General features: G+C 40.5%; 3 protein-coding genes across 34 annotated transcripts in view; 2 read left to right on the top strand and 1 right to left on the bottom strand.

The window, feature by feature from the left end:
* Window positions 1-4685: 4685 nt before the first annotated feature.
* RAG1 (recombination activating 1) lies at window positions 4686-11050 on the top strand. Its single transcript, XM_064425007.1, has one exon. It carries the CDS (start codon window positions 4698-4700, stop codon window positions 7818-7820), a length of 3123 nt encoding a protein of 1040 aa, XP_064281077.1. The 5' UTR covers window positions 4686-4697; the 3' UTR covers window positions 7821-11050.
* Window positions 11051-15126: 4076 nt separating this feature from the next.
* RAG2 (recombination activating 2) overlaps window positions 15127-27911 on the bottom strand; it is a 40266-nt gene continuing 27481 nt past the window's right edge. Inside the window, exons 1-2 of one of the 2 annotated variants that reach the window (XM_064424974.1) lie at window positions 17616-17751; window positions 15127-17520 (exon numbers count right to left, since the gene is read on the bottom strand). In XM_064424974.1, coding sequence (XP_064281044.1) covers window positions 15906-17513 — 1608 coding nt within the window. In that variant the 5' untranslated portion in view covers window positions 17514-17520; window positions 17616-17751 and the 3' untranslated portion in view covers window positions 15127-15905. Of the gene's footprint in view, window positions 17521-17615; window positions 17752-27911 lie in introns of those variants that run through there. The other variant, XM_064424975.1, reaches the window with a different exon arrangement.
* IFTAP (intraflagellar transport associated protein) overlaps window positions 17798-27911 on the top strand; it is a 39180-nt gene continuing 29066 nt past the window's right edge. For 2 of the 31 annotated variants that reach the window (XM_064424977.1, XM_064425005.1), the window contains exon 1: window positions 18126-18480. In XM_064424977.1, coding sequence (XP_064281047.1) covers window positions 18469-18480 — 12 coding nt within the window. In that variant the 5' untranslated portion in view covers window positions 18126-18468. Of the gene's footprint in view, window positions 17950-18125; window positions 18481-18785; window positions 19072-21905; window positions 22071-26504; window positions 26601-27542; window positions 27657-27911 lie in introns of those variants that run through there. The other 29 variants (XM_064424984.1, XM_064424986.1, XM_064424982.1 and 26 more) reach the window with 29 other exon arrangements.

The raw sequence follows: 27911 nt of genomic DNA, 5'->3' as shown, positions 1-27911 counted from the left end.
ATACCTTGAGTCAGAATGGCTGGAAAAGGACCCGGAGGTGCTGGTTGACAGCTCAAAATGAGCCAACAGTGCCCAGGTGGCCAAGAAGGCCAATGGTATCCTGGCCTGAGTCAGCAATAGCATGGTCTGCAGGACCAGGGCAGTGATTGTTGCTCTGTACTGGGCACTGGTGAGGCTGAACCTTGAATCCTGCGTTCAGTTTTGGACCTCTCACTACAAGAAAGACATCGTCTGGACAATGAGACTGGGGAAGGGTCTAGAAAACAGGTCTTATGAGGAGCAGCTGATGCAGCTGTGGTTGTTTAACCTGGAGAAAAAGAGGCTCAGGGGAGACCTTATTGCTCTCTCCAACTGACTTTCTTTCAATGACATTGAACCAATGTGGGGTCAGGCTATTTCCCAAGTAACAAATGATAGAACAAGAGGAGATGGCCTCAAGTTACACCAGGAGAGGTTTAGATTGGATATTAGGAAAAGTTCTTCACCAAAAGGGTTGTAGAGTATTGGAACAGGCTGGCAACAGAAGCTGTTGAGTCACCATCCCAAGGGGATATGTAAAACACATGCAGATGTGTCACTTAGGGAAAAGATTTAGTGGTGGACTCGGCTTTGTTAGGTTTGGGGTTGGACCTGATGATCTTAAGAGCCTTTTCCAACCTAGAGGCTTCTATGATTCTAAGAAGTGAAAGCCTTGTAAAATCAGAGTATATAAAAGAGTGTGAGTCCTCTCACCTATTTTAGCTATAGCAAATACCAAGTATTACAACTTTCGCTGATTTTTCTTCTGGCTGACATCTGATGCTGTCAGGTATTAACTGGGAGATCCTGAGCTGCAATGTAAGCTCTGTGGCACCCCTCAGCCACCTTCTCAGGGAAAAGCTTGTAAATCAGAAATGGATTTTGAGTCCTTCAGGATCACAAAGTCTCTGGAAAAAGGGAGATGCCTGGGTGTTTATGTAGTTTTTCTGCTGTTGCAAATTCCTATGTCTGGAGTGTGAACTTACATTCATGTTTGAAAGGACCTGGTGGGTCACTAGAATTTTTGCACAATGTTGTATGTGGAGACTGACATCTTTCAGGGTGCTGTTATATGACAGCATCTTTCCACTTTGAGTCAGTTTTTGAGATAGTTGCTTTGTGGAAACTAAGCATAGGTTTTCTTCTTGGGCTTTCAGGAAGAAGACTCTACTGGCTGCTGTTTGTGGTCACTATAGCCCATACCTGGTGTAATACATACCAGTCACTCAATAAGTATGTAACTAACTTTTATGTTGATGATTTGTCCTGCCTGCTCAGGGCCTTCAAGACCCCAGATATACATTACTAAAGAGGCAATATCCATGAAAATTAAATACTGGTATCAGAAGCATGGACCTTTTGTGATCCTTGTTGTCATTCACCCAAACTGCAGAAGGTTGGCTGGGGAAGTAAGATATTGGTCTTCAATGAAATACCTTTGGTGTGGAACACCAAGGTGACCAAGACTAGGTTCTCCTCTCAGAGAGTTAACAGTGAAGAAACCAGTTATGAAACTATAAAGAAGAAAGCTAAATGCAAACTTTGTGTTAAAAAACAGTGCAGGTGCTCCTCAGAGAGAGTCTGTGTACTTATCTCAGAGCCCAGGAGTCTCACACAAGACGACCTTGTTTATATGAATTTTGTGGTTAAGCCTCATAAATTGCCAGGTGCCACCTGGATTTGAGAGTTCTGTATTGTGTTCAGTTCAAATAAACTGTGGTTAGCACCAGTGTTGTATGGGGAACTCAGAGGGAGAAGGATAAGTGAGATAAACAGCACTGCAGTGTCTTTAAAAAGCAAAGGGAACACAGAAAGAGTGAGAGCACGCGTGAGAGACAGCAAACAAGCTTGACATTTGGAACAAACTGGGCAGGCACAGCAGCAGCTCTACAAACTGACAACGAGCTGAAGGTAGGCTAGAGGTATTAATGAGAGCATCCCAGATGCTTGTAGGACATCCCAGTGTTGGTTCCTTGTCCTGCTTTAATGAGCAGGTCAGTGATTTTATATGTGGTTCCTCACTTCAAAGGTTGTTCTGTTCATTTTGGTGAGCCTTTTTATAAAGCAAAGTCTTCCTTGATGTGAAGAAAAGTATTGCAATCTTGCTTGTCTTCAGAAATGTATGAAATACTGTGATCTGGGGAAAAACAGGGATTTCTTTTCCCTTTGCAAGAAAAAAGAGGTGATACTGAACACAGCTGTTTGAGTTGATTAAATAACCATGGCTGGAGATTCATGCCTGGGGTTCCCTCTGTAAGAATCTGAGTGGGGTAGGCAAGGTGAAAAAAGATTGTTCAGCATGACCCCCAACTAGAATAACAGAACACAGGCACATTTTGCATGAGTAACAGGAAATATTCCTAGCACTGGGAAAATTTCTTGCTCTCCTAAGAGAGCTGCTGTAATCTCCACTGCCTGGGAGCTAGACAATTCAAAAGCATTTGATGAGTAGCCTGTTGGCAGCAATTAACCACTGCAGAAGGTGAAGGTCTGGTAACCTGAGAGGGCATCTTTGTCATTCATTTCTTCCAGGACATGTTCAATGAAAGAGGAAAAGAGAAAACTGCTTGAACTTTCCTTTAGCATGGGTAAAGCCTGCTGGATTCATTTGAGCTGGTGATTAGTAGCAAGAGTCAGGTCATGGCTTTGGAGATGAGCATGGCACTACAGTGGCACTTACTCAAAGGGTCAGAAGAGCAGAGAAAGTATTAAATATTTTGTGTTAAATGTATGCTGTGCTGGCTATTTCTTGACAATGACTTTGATGTCATCCTGAAGAGGCATTACTCATGGTTTAAAAGATTCTGAAAGTGCTGCTGCTGATGGTGAAATTACACAAAATTGCATAGGGCGTTATGTAGAAGAGAAGGATCTGTGGGCAGTATAGGGCAACTAGGTATTCAATTACTCTGCAGGTGGTAGGAACACAGAACTATTCAGGGCAAATTCAGGGTTACTGCTCAGAGCATAAATTTCACCAAGTCTGTCACAAGATGCACACAAGAAAGTGAGACAGCAGCAATGCTCTGAATACATCTGTGCACAGCTGCACCTCACAGATCTGAGAACAGCAGAATACAAGCACGCTTGTTGCCAGGCTGGATCAGCAATGGGCAGCAGGGGACTGCAGTGCAGACAGATATTTAGGAGTATAGGCAGCTGGACAGAGCAATGTGGGCAGATGGGGACAGTGGTGTGGGCAGCTTGTTCTCGGTGGGATGGAGTGAAGAGAAGCTGAGATGAAAACAAACCTAAATTTTAGTTGCCAAGCATAATGAATGATTTCAAAGTAAACTTGAGCTCTTCAGGAAAGAGCTAATCAGACTGGTATGTTATTCTGGATGTGGAACTTAATTAATGTATGCAGTCCTTTCCCAACAGATTGTGAAGGGCTGTACTGAAATGATACTTTATTGAAAGGTTATAGATGAAATAATCTCAGAAACACTGGGCATCACCACTTTGAACCATGACTTGGATTATTATCATTACCTAATGAAGGACACCTTCTGAAAGGACACTGAACTGAGATTTCTAGCAAGATATGTGGATTACTAAGTGATAATAACATCAGTAAAAGAAATCACAGCTATGTAATTTCTAGTTCTAGTGCATTGTCTTAAGGTAGAATCTTCCTCATTTTTATTACTCGCACCAGCCAGAGGAGTAAAACCAAAATAAGTCAGAAAACATAACTGAATGTTCTCTATACTGCTTGTTTACCTTGTGCACTCCTCATAGCCAGGTAATGAAAAATAGGTTAGTCACTCTTGTTGTTTCTATACAATTTTATTTTCTGGGTCTGATGCAGTAGCAAAAAGTTTCTGTGTTTGAGGTGAAAGTCTTGTATTTATTTTTATACACACCATATTTCCATGGAAACCACATTGATATTACTTTTGGCTGCACCTCTATGAAAGCTAAAATTAGGGTCAAATTTACACAGACATTTTCAGATTTCCAGTACCAGTAACCCTTACAGAGAGATCTCAGCAAGGTACTTAAATTAATGACTAATATACAATGTATAAATATTCTCTCACTATCAAATCTGAAGCCAGTATGCATTGCTGTATCCCCTTTGGAGTTCAGGGAACTGTAGTGCTTTGCATCAACAGAGGACACAGTCCTCCTGCTTTAATGGAGCTACTCATACTCATTAAACACATGCCAGTACCCTACAAAACTGGGGCCTGAATAAAGTCTGTGCTGGGATTGAGAGATATGTGCTGCTCTGCCCATGTGGAATGCCATGTATGAAACACTTCTGACCAGATTCAGAAATAAAAAGGAACATGAGAGCAGTGGGTTTGCTGATTTAGATAATATAGCATGAACACACAAAATTTTGCCTTTCAGACACCAACTTAGTTCAGTTTCACATTAAAAAAAATCACCTACTTTCAGAATGTAATGCTGTTGTCTATAGTAGCTTTACTTATGGTAAGCTCCATCAAGCAAAAGAAGGAAGGGGCATATTTGGATGTTTACTACAGGATGGATAATGGCTTCATGTAAGGTGCACAGGGGAGCAAATAGAAACGTGATGCCTTAGAATCAAAGTCAAAATAAATTTGGAAATTCATCTCATATATTGAATGGACAGCCTTTTAATTTGGAAATTAAGCTAACTTACATCTTTCTATTTCTCAGGTGATCTGGTTTCTGTGTGACTGCAGATGTCAGTAGCATCACAAATGGATCTACCTGAAGAACTTCAGCATACATATACAAAATTTTCTGAATGGAAATTCAAGCTCTTTAAATTGCGATCATTTGAAAAAACATCCTCTGATGACAGCCAGCACACACACAAAAATCAGGCAGAAGAGGCTGTTTCTTCAAATAAAGAAATCATCCTGCATGAAGATGAAGCAGTGCCAAGAGAAGAAGAAATGGAGTTAACAGACAATAGGCAGGGACTTGAGGAAGATGCCCATGCCATGAAAACACAGGACAATAGAGCTCATCAGAACAATCTGAAGGAACTCTGCCGCATCTGTGGGGTTTCATTTAAAACAGATTGTTCCAAGAGAACCTACCCAGTGCATGGGCCAGTGGATGATGAAACTCTTTGGCTTCTGAGAAAGAAGGAAAAAACAGCAACCTCTTGGCCAGATCTTATTGCTAAGGTTTTCAAGATTGATGTACGAGGGGATGTTGACACTATCCATCCCACTCGATTTTGTCACAACTGCTGGAGTATTATACATAGAAAATTCAGTAATACTCTATGTGAAGTGTATTTTCCTAGGAACAGCACAATGGAGTGGCAACCCCATTCCCCAAACTGTGATGTCTGCCATACTACCAGAGGAGGAGTCAAGAGAAAAAGCCAGCCCCCACATGTGCAACGTGGCAAACGTGTCAAAACCACTGGGAAACATGCTCAGCTAAACAGAGGTGTAAAGAACCAACAACTCAAACAAGCACAGATAAACAACAAAAATTTAATGAAAGAGATTGTCAATTGCAAAGATATACATCTCAGCACCAAGCTGCTTGCAGTTGATTACCCAGTAGACTTCATTAAATCCATTTCTTGCCAGATTTGTGATCATATTTTGGCAGATCCAGTGGAAACAACATGCAGACACTTGTTTTGCAGAACTTGCATCCTTAAATGTATCAGAGTTATGGGCAGCTATTGCCCCTCCTGCTGGTATCCTTGCTTTCCTACTGATCTGGTAACCCCAGTGAAATCCTTCCTGAACATCCTTGATAATCTGAGTATAAGATGCCCTGTAAAGGAATGTGATGAAGAGATCTCGCATGGAAAATATGGCCAACACCTCTCTGGCCACAAGGAGATGAAAGAAGGAGAGCTCTATAGCTACATCAATAAAGGTGGCCGACCGAGGCAGCACCTCCTGTCTTTGACAAGGAGAGCTCAGAAACATCGTCTGAGGGAACTGAAACGCCAAGTGAAGGCTTTTGCTGAGAAAGAAGAGGGCGGTGATATAAAGGCTGTATGCATGACTTTGTTCCTGCTAGCTTTGAGAGCAAAAAATGAACACAAACAAGCAGATGAACTGGAGGCTATAATGCAAGGGAGGGGATCTGGACTTCATCCTGCTGTCTGTCTGGCCATCCGAATCAACACATTTCTCAGCTGTAGTCAGTATCATAAAATGTACAGAACGGTAAAAGCTGTCACTGGCAGGCAGATCTTCCAGCCTTTGCATGCTCTTCGCACTGCTGAGAAAGCCCTCCTACCAGGTTATCACCCATTTGAGTGGAAACCTCCCCTGAAAAATGTATCCACTAACACAGAAGTGGGAATTATAGATGGACTATCAGGACTGCCACTCTCAATTGATGATTACCCAGTAGACACAATTGCAAAGAGATTCCGATACGATGCAGCCTTGGTCTGTGCCTTAAAGGACATGGAAGAGGAGATCTTGGAAGGCATGAAAGAAAAAAACCTGGATGACTACTTGAATGGCCCCTTCACTGTGGTAGTAAAAGAGTCCTGTGATGGAATGGGAGATGTCAGTGAGAAGCATGGAAGTGGGCCTGCTGTCCCAGAGAAGGCTGTTCGCTTTTCCTTCACAGTCATGAACATTTCCATAGCACATGGGAATGAAAGCAAGAGGATCTTTGAGGAAGTAAAGCCCAATTCAGAGTTGTGCTGTAAGCCCTTGTGCCTTATGCTGGCTGATGAATCAGATCATGAAACTCTGACAGCAATCCTGAGCCCCCTCATAGCAGAAAGAGAGGCTATGAAAAACAGTGAACTGCTGCTTGAAATGGGAGGCATCCTGAGAACATTTAGATTTGTCTTTAGGGGTACAGGATATGATGAGAAACTCCTGCGGGAAGTGGAAGGGCTGGAGGCCTCAGGTTCCACTTATATTTGTACCCTGTGTGATGCAACCCGCTTGGAGGCATCCCAGAATCTGGTCTTCCACTCCATAACCAGGAGCCATGCTGAAAATCTGGAGCGATATGAAATATGGAGGTCCAACCCGTATCACGAGTCTGTTGATGAGCTCCGTGACAGAGTGAAGGGTGTTTCAGCCAAACCTTTTATTGAGACTGTTCCCTCCATAGATGCACTGCACTGCGACATTGGCAATGCAACAGAATTCTACAGGATTTTCCAAATGGAGATTGGTGAACTTTACAAGAATCCTGATGTGTCTAAAGAGGAGAGGAAGAGGTGGCAATTGACTCTTGACAAACACCTCAGGAAGAAGATGAACTTGAAGCCTATGCTGAAGATGAGTGGAAATTTTGCTAGAAAGCTCATGTCCAAAGAGACTGTAGAGGCAGTATGTGAATTAATTAAGTGTGAGGAAAGGCATGAAGCTCTAAAAGAACTAATGGACCTTTATCTGAAGATGAAGCCAGTGTGGCGATCCTCATGCCCGGCCAAGGAGTGCCCAGAACTGCTGTGCCAGTATAGCTACAATTCACAGCGTTTTGCAGAGCTCTTATCTACAAAGTTCAAGTACAGATATGAGGGCAAGATTACAAATTATTTCCACAAAACACTTGCTCATGTTCCTGAAATCATTGAAAGAGATGGGTCCATTGGGGCCTGGGCAAGTGAAGGAAATGAGTCTGGAAACAAACTGTTTAGGAGGTTCCGAAAAATGAATGCCAGGCAGTCCAAGGTCTATGAGATGGAGGATGTCTTGAAGCACCACTGGCTATATACCTCCAAGTACCTCCAGAAGTTCATGAATGCTCATAAAACATTAAAAAGCCAGAACTTCACCATTGATTCAGGGGATAGTTTAAGTGACTCCTTGCCACTGGAGGTCTTGGAAAACAATGGTTCAGCAGAACTCTAAATGTACAGCACCTTTGGTGTTGGGTTTGTGATGGTGTCTCCCTGCAGGGAATCAGATTCTTCTTCAAACCTGTAGAGGTAGAAAGAAGTCTGAAATTTACAGTCCCTGTAAAGGTGCTGAGAGGAGTTCATTTAATAAACACCGTATGTGGTGGGCATCTGCAAGAGGCAATGCACTGGTGCATTTACCAGTTGTTATATGAGATGAGAGCAGAAAAAATCACAAAGAAGGGTCTTTGTTTTGTTCTGGTCATATTGTTTCTAAGGGATAAAATTGAAGTACACAAGGTTTTATAGCAAGTTTTAGTTTGGAGGGAATATGATTGTGGAGAGTTGTGACAGTTGCTGCAAAGGAGCATCGCTGTTTGTTTTGTTTGCATTTCGTTGAATATTTTGCTCTTTACTTTTTAAGAGGGCTTGATTATTTTCTTGATGGTTTTTTGGGTTTTATAAGTAAAGATTTGTCAGTGAGACAGTTGGATAATTGTTTTGGATAAAGTTCAGTTATTTTTGTAGAAAATACTTACTAAAGATGCAAACTTTGATGTACTCTAGAAATATTATTATTTAACATATATATTGTAGTACTGCTTAGGAGCAGATGATGATGGTATCATCATGCTAATTTACTATATGAAGATATAGGAAAGGTAGCTGAAGTTTTTAGAAGATATTTTTATCATAGCCTGTTTACTCTGAAAGGCAAACTTGTGCTCCTAAATCAGGATTTACAGTACCTTGTGGTTATCTCATTATATAAAGTACATTCAAGCTCTGCTGTGTAGCTTGTTGCTTCATGAGCATTTTAGACTTCTATGGTAACTTCAGTACATAGTACAATTTGCATTTGTACAGCTTTATTGAATGAATTCCTGGCCTCACTGAAGTCCCCAGTAAATCCTCATTAATACCAGTAGGTGCACAGCTTCACCAAGTGACTTTACTCACAGCAGTCCCATTTCTCAGGAGATGGTTATTACCTTGATCAGATACGTGCCAGCAGGGTATTTCCCTGACTGCTGCTGCCATGCTCCAGCTGTATCTGATACCAAACTTTTTCTCCCCTGGGATATACCACAGGCACTGCCTCATTTTCCAAATCCCAAAAGAGGGATAATATTTATTAACCTCAAAGATAGTTGCTTACATGACTAGTTAAAAAGCAATAAACTCTCTTGAAATTTCTGCATGCCATATTTTTCACTATTACAGCAGTGTTTAGTTGGTATTTGTCTTTCTGAAGTGATATTTAGTATATTCATAGTTCGTAAAATTATGACTTTAATTCATGGACATATTCATGAAACATACTCAAGTACCTGAGATGCCTCCAAATCATCTAGATCTGTCAGATCTGCATCTGTGGCTAGGGTGTTACTGTGTTTGCAGTAATGTTTCTGAAACAAGATTAACTGCGGAAACAATCAAGCACAGATCTAAAAGACTCCACTTTTTTTTCATTTTGATGTGGCAGAAGTTGGTTTCTGAGTGTAAGTGAACAATGAATTTAAAAGGTTTAATGGTCTGAGGTTTGTTTTGTAGTATCTTGTTTATGTTGTTTACTATATCTTTAAGGGTCTGGCATTTACCATTCATGGACAATTAAAAAATAGAATTAAGAGCTAGTAATTAGTACAAATTTTAATGTTATTCTAATTATGCCTTTCTTTTGGTTTCAACTAATTAAATCACTATTTTAAAAATAGTCTAATTTAGGATTTTAGTTTAACATGATTTCTTTAAACATAGTTTAACACAATGTCAAAATCTGCAGTTGGAAAGAATGTCTTTTTTCTAAGCCGTCATGAGGGCTACAGAATTTTCTGTATAATGTATCATGCATATCTGCACTTACTGAATGCTCATTTCTAGATTAATTTAAAAAAAAATTCTTTGAAAACAAATATTTCCTGTATAGCATTAAAAATAGTTTTGCATAATTATCATTCTTTACCAATATATGCAGACCTTAAATAGACCTGTTTCCTAGGGAGTATAAATAGCAGGTATAAAGAACATTCTCTAGCAGTTATAGTTTTGCAGATATGGTTTTCATATTTGGTCAGCATATATTTCATTATGCAAACAGTTGCACACTTCTTTTTTCTCTGCATGTATATTTGGGACAGCTGTTTTACCTTGTGCTGTATCCTTGAGTTTGCTTGAATGAATAAGGGGTTTGTTTAACAATCTTGACTCATCTCATGGTGATTTTCACTCCATTTAAATGGTATACATAATCTTCATTGCCTTTTGCACAGGAGTGGATTTCAAGTAATCCAAAGTCATCCATAGTAATGCATTTCTGTCATGGAGTGAGGGACCAGATTTTGTTACTTTTGCACATATAATTTCAGTGACTCTAACCAAAACATGGTCAAATTTCAAATTCAATTTAACAGACTGCTGACATAACAGCAAGTGATTGGTCTCATTTGCTATGAAAGGGCTGAGTAAGTTTGATCCTTGTACACAAGGTTTCTTAAAACAAACCTTACATCCTGGAGTAACCCATCAAAGTGAACAAAATGTGAGTAGGGACAGAGGAATGCAGTGCCATGTAGCAGTATTCTTTTGTGAGATATTTTAAGCTATAAAGTCACATTTCACACTCTACCAGCTCTGGGCAGGATAGCTGACACAGAGAGGTACTACTATTTTTTCCCACTTTTCTGGTTTTTCAGACTGGAACCTGGTTTAATCTTGTATTTCCCCATTGCTGACATATTTCTGTACATCAGTTGAGAATTTTGAGCTCATTAGAACAAACACTGAAAGGGAGGTACCTGCAAGTGCAGCTTTTGTAAACAGAGCTGAAATAACAATGCTTCATGCACACAGCCATGCACTGGAAGGCCAACAAATCCTGACTGCAGACAGGTGCAGCATTTGGTTATGCTGCCTGTTAAGCTTTCTGACTTTGAAGAGGCTTTAGAAATATGGAGAGACTTCTATTCATGGTACTCTTTCAAACCTTCACATTCTCTTTTTTACTGGTACAAATCCTTCAGTAATTACAGTAAATAATTACCACTTTGTTCTGAAATTGTATTGGCAGTAGTTTTCATACAATCACATTATGTATCTTGTTTTGTTTGGTTTTGTTTGGTTTTGTTTTCTTCCAGGGTTTGGTGTTGTGAATTGCCATGTTATAAATTATGTGAACCATGTTAGAAGCCACGATTCTGCTATCACATGTTCTTCTTCCTCACAGGAATAATTATATTGTCTTTACACAAATTAGCTTTGATTTTTAATCAGGTAGCTCAGAAAAAAAAATTCTAGATATTTACAGGATCCTAATTCCTGACTACATGGAGTTATTTGCTTTGTTTCACTGCATGGCTTCATAATTTTACTTTTTCTTACTGTATTACAGTTTCTTATTTCATTAAACCAGTTTAAAATAAAGGTCTTACGAATATTTAACTTTCTGACTTTTTATTTCTTACAGTTTTTTGATGATGCACATAATTTCCTAGTGGTAGTCTTAGTTTTCATTTAAATTGTGGATGCTTTTCACAGTTAGGCTGTTCTAACACCCAGAGGCAGTTGTAATTCCAGCCCTCTTCTGGAAGTCACTAATTTAACACAAATGAAGATTACCCTGTGAATCTCAGCAGTCCTTTCAGCACCTTTCCTCACAGGCAACTTTTTGACAGAACACTAAACTGACATAAAACCAGTTTTATTTAGTCTGTAAATGTCTTTTGGTTCATTTACAGATACCATCCCAGATTTTTTTGTAAAATCAGCCTTGCACTGTTGTCACCATGCTAATACATTAAGTATCTTTTGCATCAAATTTTGGCTCCTCACTAGAGGTTAACCTGTAAAGATTAGTTCCAATCTACCTTTCAGTCCCTTATTTGTAGCTTTGCTTTATTCTACTTCAGAAAAATCTTTCTTTCTTCCTTACAATGATATCTACAGGTTAAGAGATTTATGTGAACCAACTGGTTCGAATGGAACCAATGATTAGCAAATTATGCTACCTGATTTCCTGTGTAATCAGATAACCAGAGATCTAATATCTGCACTTTGTATCACCAACTCAGCTTTTCCATCTGGCATCAAGTAAAAAAATTGCTAGATGGGAAAAACCAGAGCCCATCTAAAGCAAAAGCCTAAGCCTCCAACAGTTTTCTGGTAAATTAGGATGACGTAACTCTTTAACTCCTAAATCTGTAATAACTGACTGAATTTTACTTTCCATGTACTCCTGTAGAGATAAGATGAAGAATAATGAGGCCTGTCAGAGCTCTTCGAGTACTGCTTTAGGGGATTGAATGTGGTGTAATGGTCAAGCAGCTGACCAGCTGCAACTACTAAGTGTTTCCTTAAGTGTTTAAGGAGCTTTTGTACCCTTTTCATCAAGCTTAATATTGTCCATGATACAAAAAGACACATTAGAGAGGATTTAATTAGCAGCTTTTCTAGCAGCATCAGGAGAGAGGTTAAGAGGTGCATTTTCAATACTCCTACTCTGGACACAGGCATTCTAGCAAGTGGACAAGTAACTACCACCTCTACAAAGGAGTCCTGCATATCTGTGGAATGGCCAGAGCCCTGCTCTTCCCATACATGTTTATGGTGTGAGAAACTGGAGAGTTTATAAGGTTATCCTCTTGCTTCTTCTCCAAAGTAAAAATGTGCTCCACAGTGCCAGAGTTTTCAAAGTAGAGACAACAAATTGGAGTTTGATTTTCAAAGGCTCAAGCCTTTCCCAAAAACTAGTCATGTTTGAAATGGAATAGGGTAGTAAATCAAATATAGAGGGAGCTGAAGCCACAAATCAAGAAAAAGAAGTAAGCCAATCCTTCTGTCTTTAATACATAGAGTCCAGCATTAAGTAACTTAAAAGATTCCTTTTCAATCTGAATTCAACATTTTCCTCTTGCTTTTGGCTCCCACTTGCATTATTCCCACTCCTTTCAAAGGTCCATTGGTGCAATGAGTCACTCTGAACTACAACACATGCTTTAGTGCTACCAGTAAAGTTTGTGCTGTGCTTTTCCTGTAAATTAATCAGGTACTTCAAGGTCCAAGCACCTTTCAATAGCAGTAAAATCCATATATTCTTCTCATAGCAGCTGATAATAGCAATACAGTGTTACTAAATTGTGTCTAGGAACCATGATGCTGCTTACTGTGGTTACAAAACACACAGGTCAATTGGATGCAGATACAATAGAGATTTACTTCTGCACTTAAATCTACTTCATTTTATCTGTTAATTCTAACCTGCCTGAGCAAGAAACAGCTTGTATTGATTAGCTGGTTTTGAAGACAATGAATGCTTTTGAAGTACCTGACTCAGGAAATTAGGTGCTTTCTGCAGTCTTGAATGCTATGTCAAGTGTCTTCTTTACAGGCTGAAGCTGTATATCTCTTTATGTTCAGGTCCTTTCAAATATTTTGTTTTACTTACAACTTCTTTTTCCTGCAGTAGCTAAATCTCTGAGATGTGATTTAATGCTGCTTGTACAGCCTTTCACTGTAAAGCTGGGACACGCTTTAACCAAGCAATTTCCCCCTCCTACTCAAATAAACCATACATTTAAAAAAAAAAAACAAAAAAACAGCTCAAATACACTCTACACTTATGTTATGGGCCCAGTGAGGTATAACATAATGTCTGACTGTGAATTGCTTTTTTCATAGCCACAGTGTTAAGTAAAGAACAACAGCTCAGGTAAGAACTGGAAGGGACCACAATGTGTGCCTGTGCTCCCACAGATTCAGGGAGTCACTGCAGCTGCAGGAGTCGGTTCTGGAAATTCAGAGTTGCTCCCGACATGCTGCAACTACACACCAGTGCCTGAGCCACAAGGCTTTTTCTCAGGCTACATGTCACTTCTGCTAGGCCAGTGTCAAGCTTTCCCATCACAAAATATTTCCATTTTATTTGTCTGCACTAGCAGACAAATTTGTCATACAATGTCATGTCCAAGGGACATGAACTAATGACAGTAACTGAGAGAGGTAACAGGCAAAAACTCAGTCTGGGTATTGCCAGGGAATTCAATAACTATGGGCAGCCCAGTAATTGTGGGGAGTCCTTTGTTGTTGTAAAATGGCAAAGTGGCAAAGGGGGAGTTTTTTTGTGTGAGTATATTGTCCCTTTTTGTTGGTGTTGAGATAATGTGGCTTTAATGTAGGTGTGGATTTTTTTGGTTGATGTAAATAAGTGCATGATGAAGATATATTTTAATGACAATTCAGCTCTCTAAAACCTATGACTAACCTACAAAAGGGGACATTGACTATTTAATTTCATCAGTTTGAAAGGACTTTACATTAACATGATATTAACTTACTCTTTGGAAAAACGTATAGCACTATATACTCTGAGCTTACATAAAGTAACATAACAAAGGAAATGGGAAGCTGGCATTGAAATCTATGAATCTATATCCATATACAGGATGTAGAGAGGGCAGTCAGGGTGATATACTTCCCCTTTAGAACTCAATCCAAACTTTAAGCTCCCTCAGCACATGAAAAGTTTGTAAATGGAACTTTGTATGGTTGCCCTTTACTTTTTTTGCTGTTCACTTGCAGTGGTAAGGTTTTAAGGGAAGTACTGTGCAGACAAGTCTGTGTTGACAGGAATACTGTGCTCCACACACTGCTTTGTAAAGGAGTGGCTGCTCAGGGTCTGCACATAGTGATCAAATAGATGACAGCTGCTCCTATTTCTCTTTTTTATTCAGGGATCCAGCATGAGAGTTGGACTGTGAATACTGAGCTATTATTGTTGGCTCACAAATGTTGAGCTGCTGGTATTGATTTTCTGAAAAGCTGTTTAGAGCAGTAACAAAAATAAAAAATAACATCAAGAATGATGAGGCTTCACAAATAGCCAATAAAAGAATCCACAAAAGTCTTAGTAAACTCTTGGGCTATTCAACCTTGACGTTGTCCTTTTCAATCTGAATCCAATCTTCTCCTCATGTTTTGAGAAGCCAACTGCATTTGTTGCTACCCTCACAATGCTCCACTGGCTCAATGAATCACTGAGCTACAGTTTGCACTTCTAAGCTTTCACACTCTACACAGCCACCCTGGGAAAGCAGAGAAAAAAATGGGTAGTGGGGGACCTGGAGTAAATGATAAAAGTCCTGTGCATCAGAAGGAATGTTTTCTGAAGTCAATGGGATATCACAGCATGGGGTGGCTGTCAAGCTAGACCCCTCATCAGGCTTCCTATAGACCTCCCAAGCATACATGCTGTCTTTTTGTAAACTTTAGGATTTACAGTATTTGATTTACTCATGAATACATGAAAAAAACCACAGTTTTTTTCATTATAATCTTTATTATCTAAATTTTAAAAAATACCAGCACAAAGAGCAGTTGATTATAATAGTAATTTTAAAAAAGCAATTTAATTTTTACTGTGAGATTATATTCCTCAACTGTAGCCAAAACTGACATATAATCATTCCACAACTCTCAAAATAAAAAATTAATTATCCAGAATTAAATGCTCCATATATAAGCTTTCCATAATGGAAGTCCCTGAAGAAAACTGACCCTCAGTATCTGAATATTTCATTATTTCTAACACAAGAGACTTAAAACCACTACTTTTGTTTAAAACCAGAATAATTAGTCTCATTTTATTTCATTACATCAACATAAAACTAGAGTAATGCAGCTATAAATTAGGTCAAATATTTCTAGGACTACTGACTCTGATAAAAAATTTAAATGGGCAATATAATGTTCTTAATGGACAGACGGTAACAGCACTGACTACATGGGACAATGTCTTATCCTACCAGCAGTTCCATTAAACATACTGGAGAGTAAGTTACAGCATATAATTCAGCACACAGTTTACCAGTGTCTGGCTGTGTGTTTGCACAGTGCCCTCTAAGATGGGGTCCCTGTCTGGGTATTACAAAAATACACATAAGAAACAGAAAAAATTCATGTGCTTTGAAATTTAACAAAAACATTGAGATAACTGAAATAAGAAGATCCTTTCAAGCTCCAATAACTCACTTTGCTTCAACCATCGTTGCCCCTGCCTGTGATTTCATTTCCCCCCAGGTGAACACAAATGAGCAGTGTAAATCTATTCAAAGAGTCTCCGAAGAAAGGACTTTTTCGCTGGTGTTGATAACTTCATGGTTTTCTTTTTGCGCAATGGTTTCATGGGTGGCTTTTTCAGGCCCAGCACCTTTTGGGGAGTTTGTAGCCCTTTATTGAGGTCAACGTGCTTGTTGCAGAAGTACTTGACATTTGCTTCTGAGAGATGTAGAAGCATGGTCTCTGAGAGATCCATACACTGTGCATGGACCCAGTGGCCAGCCCCACTGGAGCACAGGATCATTGCAGGCTTGTTGAGTTCTGTCGAATAGAAAGGGACCCAGGTGTTGATGTCAATATTACAACTGGCACAGCAGGTAATCCAGTAGCCTGTTTCTGATTCATCTTCTTCATCATCTTCATTGTAAGTATCAGCATCGCCAGCATCAAAGCTATTGGCTTCAGCACCAAAACAAAACTCCTCCGAATCTTCGAATGGAGTGGAGTCTCCAGGGTCTTCACTTGATGTCTGACTGCAAGTTTGTGTTATCAGTTCTTCTTCCTTGTCCTCTTCTTCTCCTTTGCATCTCAAAATGTAGAAGTAGTTTGCATCTGGGATTATTTGTTTGTTGGCCCCTGGAATGCCCAGCAAAACAGACCCTTTACCCATATCACAGCCAAACCACATCCTGCAGTGTTTAATATCTGGTGTCCACTCTGGGCCCACACTTTCAACAATCTCTATCTTACTATCTTCCAGAACTATGGTGTTACAAGCCAGCCGTTTCTGGCTGTCTGAGTGGTAGCCACCGACGAGGACAAACTCATTGTCACTGATCTGGGTCACTATAGCACTTGACACTGATATCCCCCCTGGCAGGATGGTGCAGGTCACAGCCGGGCTGCCCAGGGGCAGATCAATTTTTAGCTTGTACAGGTTAGGGGACCTGGTGTTATTTTGAAGTGAGTGGCCACCCAAGATGTAGATTGTATCATCTCTGGCAATTGAAACGTGAAAAGAAAGTCCATCTTGAAGTTCTGGAAGCATGTATGATGTACAGCATCCAAACTCAAAATCAATCAGAAACACAGAGGGCAAACAGTCGACTACGCTGTTCCATGTTTCGGTGGTTCTCTGTGCAAGAGGAGTATACGACCTCCCTCCAAACAGAACACTCATGCTTTTTCCCCGACTATGAACTACATTAATTGTATGCCCATACCTAGCTTCAGGCACATCTCCACCCAGGTCTTTCTCAATGCATTGGAATGTCATTTTCTTGCTAGTTTTGCTTACGAAACTTATACAGTATATCTTATCAGAAAGGTCATTGTTAGGTGTTTTACCACCATGGATGATATACTGGTACTCATCAGCCCTTGCATCGCTTCTGAGCGTGCAAAGAGCAGGGTAGCGGAGAGGGGGAAGGTAACACGAGTCTTTGGAGAAGAAGACAGGTTTCATTTTGAGCTCATTCTGCTTTATATCGAGAAGGAAAACACCAGTGGGGCAGGATCTCTTTGGCCATCCTTTTTGACCAAAAAAGAAAACATGCCCATCAAAATTCAGGAGAGAGAAGCCCGGCTGAAGCAAGGACGAGTTACTGATGGTGGTTATCATCTGCAGCGACATTCTGTCTGTTGACTGGGCCATACCGTGGCTGAGAAAATAGAAAAAAACCAAAACAAACAGATCAATTAGATCCTGTCACAATTACTGCGATTATATGCTATCACAATTATTTAATAACACAACTTGAATAAATCCTGTGGAAGTTGTGCTGCAGCTCACTCTCTGAAACCCACACGGACACGCTTTTCTGCGTCTCAAAACATGAATCAAGCACGAGGCGTGCACCATTTCGGCGCTAATTTGTGGATTTTGTGCACACCGCGGGCCGCCGGCACACAGAGCCCGCGCACGGTGCGGCCGCAGGCTGCGCTGGGGCCGCTTCCCGGGGCGGGCGCTCCCCCGGGCCCGCGGGCTGCTGGGGCCGGTAGTCCTCGCTGGGTGCCCGGCCCGGCCCGGCCGCTGCTTCCTTGTCCCGGCCGTGGGGAATCGGGACCGGCGGGCTCAGAGAGCCGGGGCGGTGAGTGCGGCCGCGGGGCCGGGGCCGGGGCCGCTCTGCTGGCGGCGGGGCTCGGCCCGGCGCGCCCGGGGCGGAGGGAGCGGCGCCGGAGATGCCGCAAGCCGCGATTTCCTGCCCGTTTGTCGCCCCGAAGCGGCCGGGGATGCCGGGCTGGAGCCTCCCGGCTGCCCAGGCCCGGGGCCCCGAGTGCGGGAGCCTCGGCCGGCGGGGCTCGGGCTCGCCCGGGGCGGCGGGAGACTCCCGGCCGGGAGCCTGCCCCAGGGCCCGCAGCCAGCGGGCTGAGGAAGACAGGCGTGCACGGAGACTTGAAATTGCACGTTTTGTTTACAAGGAAAACGTCAGGATTTGTTGATTGCATTTAGAAGGGGCGGGTGCGCGGTGTCTCTGCAGCCGTGCGGGGCTGTCTGGAGCGGCAGGCCCGAGGTGGATCTCGGCTCGGGCAGAACGGCCCCGTCGGGGGCTCGGCTTGCGGGGCCTCGGGGGGCGCGAATCCTCTTCTGTCGTCTGAGCGCTTCGCTCATGCTTCCATCAGTAGGTTTCAGCGGGTGTCTTTTACTCTCGTAAACCTGTTTGTTTGGAGACTGAAAGCGGGTTATGTAATCGGCCTGGATATTGACTGCGAAAGAGATTTGGAGAGCGCAGACACCAGGGAGGGAAATAACTGGCTGATTCATTGGCAGTGTCCTTTGGTGACAGCAGACTGATGCTCTTTAGTAAACGTCCAAGTTCTGTGTCCCAGCATTTGCCCAATCCCCAGAATTAAAGGTGTGAACAAAATATTAGGAAGAAACACTAAATGTAATTCCTCTTTTTTTTTTTTTTTTTGAAAACTTTAGGATTTGTATTTCGTTTGCTGCTTCTCATTTTGCTGTGAAAACAAAAACAAGACACACAGAGTTTGTTTTTTAAGGGAAGATTGGAAAGTATCTTCTAGTTATGTGACATCAAAACCTGGGGGGATCTGAACAACGTTATGTAGAGGAAGAGTTGCTGTAAAAATATGGGAGCTGATGACACTGCATCAGTTGTCATGTTGTACCATATTGCTGCACTGCCTGCCTGCAAACTGGTATGGGAACTGCTGTGCTAAAATAGGGATCTGCCATGGAGTGTTTTTCAAAGGTGAGATGTTTTCAGGCCAGAGGACACAGGCAGGGTAGGCATTGCCATTACTGAGTCTGTTTGAAAAAACAATCCATGGAATGGCTGTCTTTTCTTGTGGAATCATCCAAAGATCATGGCTGCATTCTATTCACTCTGTAGCCTAATGCCTCTGCCCTGAAGGTGCTAGTTTTTTCTACGTTTAGATTTCTTTTTAGAAGTACTGCACTGTGGGTGAAGTTCGGTTATAAGTTAATTAAATTAGTGAACCCTTTTCTGAGCATGTTGGTAGACACAGCAGGTTGTGTCCTTATTATGCATGAAGAAAGACTTACGAATTTATTTACCTTCAGGTGATATGCTAAACAGGAATCTCCTGCTTGTTTCTTACAAGCATTCAAAAATGGCATCATCAGAGGAGCTTGCACTGAATTAGGTTTACTTGAATAGATGTCATTTGTCTCTTCTTTCATATTGTCTAGTTACTTAGCTTCTTTGGTTATACAGGATCTTTAGAAAAGTAAAATGTCTTCCATACTGAAGATGCCATAAGAAAATTTCTGCTCTAAATGAGATTCTTCTGCCTCTCCTGTTCTACATTTGGCTGCTGGTTTATATTTGAAGTCTGATGAGTGTATTAAAAGTGGCAAACAATTTAATTGACATTTTGGTATGCATTTTACATTTTTACATATACTTAGAGAATCTCCAAATAAGGCAATTATTAGTGTCCACAATGTCACAAACTATTTCCCCGATATTGAGCAGTACTCACTTCTGAAGAGTTCACAGTCTGAACAGTCTGCAGATACAGAGTGGAGAAAAGATCAGTGAAAATTATTTGATTGACAGACACACAGACCACACTGGTTAAGAACACTTAAACACACTTCCTTGTTGTCTTGTGATATTTCTTGAACTTTACATAAGCAAACAGTTCAGTATGTAATGAAGGGAATGTTTATCTGAGATTTTTTGGAAACTTTTTAAGAAGTAGCTCCTTAGGCACTGGCTGGAATTGCTTTGGCTTTCCATGTATTTTCCTGCTAATTACAGTGTGTCAATACAGTGTGGTTGCTCTTTGGCTATGCTGACCTCTAACTGTAACCTTCCAATACCACTGATTCCTTTGGGCCATGGCTCTTCTAACCCCGAACGGCTTCAGGGAACACAAAAGATCTAACCTTATAAACAAAGAGTTTGAAGTGCTTTTTTGTGGCTTTATGCTCAAAACTGGAGTTAGATTAGCAGCACAGCTGGTACAGAGGGAAACAGACAATGCCTTTGTTGTGGTGCAACACAGGATACCAGGGAAGAGACACTACAAGGAGTAGTGAAGAGAAGGGGGCAGTTACATAAACAATTGCCAGCTATGATGACTTGAATCATGCTTCATCATATTTAGTGTTTTTATAAAAGGTTAAGCTGTAAGGATTATACAAATAAATGAGAATCTCAGCATTACTTTTATAAGCCCCCTGTTTGGGAAGCAGTAGAGACCTGAGCTAGAAACTAAGGTAACAAAGAAAAATACTAACATTCTCCCTGTTTATTTTAAAATCAAACAGTATTTTTAGCAGGTTTTTCAGGGTTGTTTGTATGGCAAGAAGAGATTACAAGGAATTTAGATTGTGATGGCTGCATTGGGAGATACATTTGTAGAAGGATCCAATGAAAACAGAAGGTGTTTTTCAAAAACACTAGCTAATGTAATTTGAAATGTGCTTACTATGGAAATAGGTGGACATAGGTACAATTTTGGGTGATGTATCATTTCAGAAACCCTGTTAGGGGCTCACAGAGAAATGCAGGATGAACATCTTTTAGAGGCAAGGGATAGCACGAGTGACTGAAACAGCAACTGACATTTCATATACCTTTGGACAGTCTTCCTTGTTTTCTGGTTTCTCTTATGGAAGCAAGTCTGTCATTGTTCTGTGTCCTAGATCCTAGTAAATCTAGGGTTTATGAAATGTCACTAGATAACAGTGTTTAGGCACTGAGTCACTCACAGACTCTGTTTATTAGTTACTGTCCTCTTTGACCCTATGCAGAAATGGTTTGTTCACCTCTGTGCTTTGCCTGTTACCTGTTAGTTAGGCAACAAAAACATTCTAATCAGGAGAACAATGACTAATCAGTGCTGCTGTTTAGTGTGACATCTCATATTTTTCAGCATTGAAAGTATTGTTTATAGTAATTTCACAGTAATTTGAATGCTGCAAAATAATGAATGACTAATGAGTTGATCTTATGAACTGTAGCAAACACAAAGAACCTTTTCTCATCTATACAAAAATAAGATATTTGAGCAGCTGTACTGATTGGACACTGAGAGAATGAAATGCAGGATATCATGGAGTCTTAGCTGGTAAACACCCATTGCTGACCATTAATTAGTTTGCAGTTATTTTGGTGCGAACACAGATACCTAGTATAGAATTAAATTGATTTTGCAGTATTATATTTTTTTATTTTTGACATATAGGTTTTTTCATTTCCAAAATGGAAAAGCCTACTCCTGAAAAGCAAGTGCTGTTTCCAAATTGTCCACAATCAAAATCATATCCAGATCCACAGAGAAGTTTGAAGTCCTCCATAAAGAAACTTAAGGAAGGAAATTTTTTATATAGTATTTCTCAAAACATTTTCTAAGTGTATCAACCAAGTTTGCTTTGGGCAAAACAGTAATTTAGACATACCTGGCTGATAGCAGGTTTTTTCGTCCTCCGTAATCTTTCTGTGTAATTGGAATTCAAATGTGAGCAATGTGAGGAATCTTCTGTGACAGCCCAGGGGGCTCGTGGCATGAAGAGACAGCCTGATGGAGGGGATTCTGTCTGCTTAATTTGCAGATGTGCTCCTGAAAACTCGATCTGCTGTGGCTAACTGGCTGTGACTGGTTTGTTTCCTTTCCTCTCTTGTCTTCAGATGGCACAAGAAGAAACCCACCAGCCCCCAGAAGCTTTAACTCTTTGCTGTGGAAGAAGCTCAGAGTGACAGCAGGTGCCTCTTAGGCTGTAAATATCTGTAGCATACATTTCTTTATGTTTTTTTTTTTTTTTACGCTTTTTACTTTTACACCTGCCAACCTTGTGATCATCTTCAGAATTTTTAAGTGCTTTTTAAAAATGTAATTTAAAATAAATTTTGAGTTAAAAATAATTTCAGTAGGTAGTAAAAGAAAACGACTCTTGCTGATTGGCATACTACTTTCCCCAGGAGTGCTTTGCTGCAAGCAGGCAATGACATTGAAACAGAGCAAAGGAAATGACAAATGCATGCAGCTCACTGAGTGAGGGTTGACTAAAAAGTCCAACTCAAAGTCCACTGAAGTAATTAGAAATGTGTTTTTTTCTCCTTCGGTGGCCTTCTGATCAGACCTTGAAAGACTAATAAAACTTTGCACCCTTCTGTGGCATTTTTCATCAGTTTCACAGTGCTTTTCTCCAACACCAAATAAATAATGAGACTCTGGGAAGTCCACTGGGAACATATCCTTTCAACAGCTAGCAGTGCTGGGGCACAGAGGATAAGCCACTTGCATAACACAGCACAACAAATAAACAGAAAAACCTGGAAAACAATTTACTCTTCATAGCTCCCTGCTTTTGTTTTCCTGGCCCCTACTTCACCCACTCCTGAGTTACAACATCTGCTGCACAGTATTTTAGGAATATCTCAACTCCCATTTGAAACTGCTGTGAGAATAGAAATAGAAGGAACTTGAAATGGAATTTGATTAGTACAGCAAAGCAAACACACCAAATGTTTGCGAAAATTGTCTTGAGACACTGAATAACTGTAATGCAGATAGGATGTGGTGATGTTTCTCATCTGAAATACAGCAGTGCTAAGGCACTGTGCCCTGTAGCATCCATATGGGCCTTTTCTTCTGAAACAAAGATAAAAGGAAACTGTAGTGCAGAGGTGAATGCTGAAGAACTTCCCCCAAAGTTGAGGGCTTTCAGATCACATTTATTTGTATTTTCAGTAGGGCCTAGACCTAGATAATACTCAACAGCTTTTTATCTAAGTGTTTGATGTATTCTCACCCTTGTTTGAGTCTGTGGTCAAAGATCTATTGGCCAAAAACACCTGAAAATCCAACAAATATTTAAGTGAAAAATCTAGTTCCCAGTTGTGTCACTTTAATATTTTACATTCATTTTAGACTTTTTCTATCAGTTGACATGCCTTATCTTTAGAAATTATTTTTCCAATTATTCTGGTTGAGAAGATGGAGAAATTAAATTTTTTTGACAACAACAGCATGTCATTTTTGGATGAGGACATGGTCTGCCCAAGCTGGTCTCTGTCAATGACAAAGTGCTTTGGAGAAGCTGCAGCAAACAGCTTCAGATTAATGTATCTACATGGTAGGGAAATTATGTTCAAAACTGTCCTGGTCATAGCAAGAAGATTTCCATCCTGAATTTAACTGGCAGAGAACCCATGTGAAAAGGAAAAAATAGAGTTTTCCTTCACAATTTCTATTTTAATAACATGGACAGAGCTAGTATGTTTTCAGCAGATTGCTCACTGTTATGGAAATGCTTTATTTCACTTTATTTTCTTCTTCTACAATTAATTTCTTAAAATAATATGTTGTTTGCATCTTCTTCATCCCAAATCATTCCAAATTGCATTGAGATATTTCCAGGCTTTTCAGCATATTTTCTGCCAGTAAAACACAGTCATCTCTGAGCTGAAATGTAGCTGGCTTCCTGTGGGTTGCAGTAATGCACTCCAGCTCAGCAGGGAAAGGGAAGGCTGCCTTACTCATTTGTGTAGGGTTTGCCAGCCAGAATGCAAATATGCTGGATACTTAGCCAGGACCCACAGGCTGAAACCTGTAAAAAAGGGCACAGGGAGTCCAGCATCCTACAGTCTTCAATTTTCTGTCTCATCTAAAACTGACAGTAAACAGTATTTAACTTGTGTGGGAGAGGGCTTTATTTGGAGGGCTTATCTAAAATATCTGATTGAATCCAGCTGTGCTTTGACTGTCAGATCCTGGACAATCACATTCCAGGGGGCACTGGCTGCTGCAGTTAGGATGAAATGTTATCCTTGCCATGGGCCTCCAGGTTGTCTTTAAAGGGAGCAGTTCTCTTGAAGCCATTGGAAGTTCATATAAAAAAATTCTGCTCAGGTATGGGACTGGCATAATAGCACTGAAATCCAAAAGAATCAATATGCTTGCTTGCAATTAAAGCCCATGGATATGTCCTTTAAAAGCTCATATGAGCTGGGCATGAGAGGCACATGTTTTTGTCCATCTAGAGGTCAGCTCTCAGGCTCAGTTATGCACTCAGGCAAGCAGATGCAGCTCCCATCCCCACAAATTGCTGATGCATTAAGTGTGTGTCCTTACGGCCTCCTGCTGAAGGCAATGGCAAACATCCAGCTGATTTTAACAGGATTAGCTGTCCTAGATCACATTGAATTGAGAGATGTTGGAAGGAGCCTCATCTGAAAGTTTTTGTCCTTTGTGACTTATAGTTTTTTCCTCCAGCTGGGTTGACCTGCACCTGCTTGTGGCCAGAACTTGGCGCCTCTGTGTTTGCTCTGGAGCTCTGCCTCCCCACAGGTGGTGGTAGCAGGGAGGAGGAGGGAGAAAAGTAGGGTAGGGCAGTAGAGCAGGGAGGGCTTTCTTCTGCAAGTGTAGATTTGCAGATGTCTATAGACAAGAAGGAGGCAGTTTTCTGCCTGCAGGAAAATGGGTAACTGCTTGACTCAAAATGTTTCATATCTTTCTTGATCAGGGATTCCCAGAATCACACCTTTCACCTGGCCTACTTTTAAAGCACCATCCTGGGATGTTTGTTAAGGCAGCAACCACAGTGCCTAGCTAACAACCATTTGTTAAGGACAGGCTTGGGTTCCAACTTTGCCTGACTCTGCACCGTGGGGGCTGATGATCCGTGCTGCAGGCTCCAGCTGGGCGCCGTGGGTGTCGGAGTGCCCTGCTGACATCTGCTTCTGCAGCGTGCAGGAGGCACAGCTTTCTGGGCCATTTGAGAAGGTGTTTCTGGTGAGGCTGTGCTTTCAGGGTTGCATAAGCAACTATGACAGACTGCCAAAGGGGCAATCCCGCATCCTTCCCTTGCTCACACTGTCCCCTTGTATAGGCAGTCGTGATTGTACAGCTGAAAGGCAGATTGGAAAATATATCTTTAAAACAGAATATTATATGCATTTGCTCTGTTAACTCTCAGGTTTTGTATTCCTGATTTATTTTGTCTGCCCAAGAGATGGACTGGAGTGGTAGACCAGGAGGTGAAGAGAAAGTGAAGGTGGTGGTTGCCTTTTTGGGAGCAGCCAGAACCTACATAGACTTAAATTGATTCTGAGTGCACTTGTCTGCTAAAATCTCAATCTTTTTGCAACGCTGCTACCTCATTCTTCATTGCCGCAACAATTTTGTTAAAGGTGTAGTTACTGTGATAGCTCTGTAGGGAAAAAAGGTGGGGCGTTGTCCAGTGGTAACAGAGTATAAGATTGAAAAATAGTGTATTTATGTTCAGTCTGATTTTTGCAGACATAATTACAAAATCTTGATAGCAGGTATACCTAGTGGATATTTTTCACCCATTTTTCTTTGGGTGAACTATTTAAAAAAACTCCATTTATTAATCAGCCTTTTTTTAAATTTAAATTCAGAATGAGTTCTAAGAGAGTAAATCCCTGGTGTGAAAACTTGACTTGAACCTATGCCAGAAGTGAAGTTGTTTTTTTTTTTTTCCCTGAAAAATTAAATTACATAAGATTTTATTGAATTCTGGAGACAATTAGCTTTACTGCTCTTTCCTTAAAAAAAATTCATAATCTTGGTTTTTCTTTCATTGCCTCTGTTGTATTTAAAGAAACATAAAGCACTTAAAAATGCAACATAAACCAGGAAGTTCATATTCCACTACATTTTGTGTTGTTCAATAGAATTAATCACTGTATAATTGAAATGATGCTAATACTCACTTGACCTGCCTATTTGATTTAATGCAGAGATTTCTGATTTGTTTTAAACTGCTCAGAAGAAGACTGTGTTTTGAGAAATAAAATTGATTTTGCACAATCTGCTGATGATCAGCAAGGCTTAATGAGTGATCGCCTCAAGAAACCTCATTAAAGGCATTTGGATGGATGAGCAGGAGTAAAATGCAAAAAAAGAAAGCATAGTTGGTGCTTGAATGCATCACTTACTCATATTTGACTCTAAAAGTATCCAAAGCAGCACAAGGAAAGGATCAGATACCCTTGCTTTACTTTCCTTGACACTTCCAAATTAGTTTGATTCCTTTGGGGAAAAAAGAAGATAAGTTTTTTATTTTAATAGTATCTGTTCTTCACCAGAACAATGCAGTAATTTCATTCCTTGAAGTATCATTGTATCAACTTTTTAAATTGTGGAGGATTCCAATCCATTACTGTGTATTTTTTCATTTTTTCAGGATGGTTTAAATAAGTCATTGCCTTGAGGTAGTGAATTGGGTGTTTGCTGAAGCCTTTTACTCATGTAGAATCTACTGGTTAGCCCCTTAGCAAAGGTGAGAGCCTTCTGGTCAGCCTGGTTTCAGCTGTTCACCTCACAAAACTCTTCTGTGGTTGACATGGTGTGGTGGTCATTTAAGAGAGACTCTGGAATAAAGTAGGTGGGAAGCAGCAGAAAACAAAGTGGAATGAAAATGAAAAAAATACAAAATTCTTGATGGGTTGAGATAAATTTTTGAACATCCTTCTTGTAGCATGCATCCTAAGCACATGTTCAGTTTCAGGGATAGTAGATATTCCCCACATACCATCATCTGCACTTGCTGTTATTTAGGGCCATGCTGCAGCACTGGGCAGTTCTGGAAAATGCTTGCAAACAGGGAACAGATAGTTCTGGCTGCCAGTCTCTCCTCTGTTGTCTGAGAGAATGGCTGTTTTTCTGACAGAACCTAGGCTTTCATTAGAACCTAGCTGGTTTTTTCTCTCCGTGAGGAGATAATTCTGTAGACCTCAATAACAGCTGTGCAAGGGAATTTCTGAAGTGAAGTTTCCCACATGCTGTAGGAAGTAGAAGCTGCACAGCAGAGTAAGAATTGAAATACATGATTCTGGAACCACCTGGTCTGGGTGCTGAATCTCAGGCTGGTGATCTGGTGGCTGTAGAGCATGGCTTTCACAGAGAAAGCTATCATGCAGATGGTTAAGGATATGATTATGCCCCCAAAATGCATATTAATTTTCTAGTTTCCTAGAGCATTTTAGAGTGAATTAATGTAAGATTGCCCATCAGCCCTCCACTAACTTGTTTTTAAATAATTCCTGGTGACTAATTTTTTAAAATCTGTTATTAGGAATAGTATTTGTTTTCCTTATGGGAATGTTTTAAACTTTATTTTGTTAGTGTTTGTACGGGATCTGGAGATCCTAGACACCAGACTTCAAAGAAAAACAAAGTTAACATTTTCTTGATTAGATATATATATTTTTTTCTTTTACAGTAGCCAAATCACAGCGCTATTTCAAGTAATGATTTTAATAACCACAATGAGGAATAGAAGGCACTGCTTGCCTCTCAAAGCCCTGTAATAGACATAAACAACTCTGAGAGTCTGGTGAGTTATATTCTGCTTTGTCAGTCCACAGAGAGATTAATAATGGTTGGATTTTTTATAAAACATTAGAAACTTAAACTTTAGGTCATGTGGGTGTGCATGTATTTTGATATTTTCATTAGTCTTCCTTGGAAGCAGGCAATGCAACAAAATTAGAGCTTTATGTAAGAAGTCATGCTTTATTTTCTTTCTGGTCTCCAAACAATTCTTTTTCAATCTTATTTGACTTCAGTATCAGGTTGGCAGCCTTTCCTT

This window comes from Passer domesticus, chromosome 6, assembly GCF_036417665.1.
Source record: "Passer domesticus isolate bPasDom1 chromosome 6, bPasDom1.hap1, whole genome shotgun sequence".
Lineage (NCBI taxonomy): Eukaryota > Metazoa > Chordata > Aves > Passeriformes > Passeridae > Passer > Passer domesticus.
This window is presented reverse-complemented; position numbering and strand designations above follow the sequence as displayed.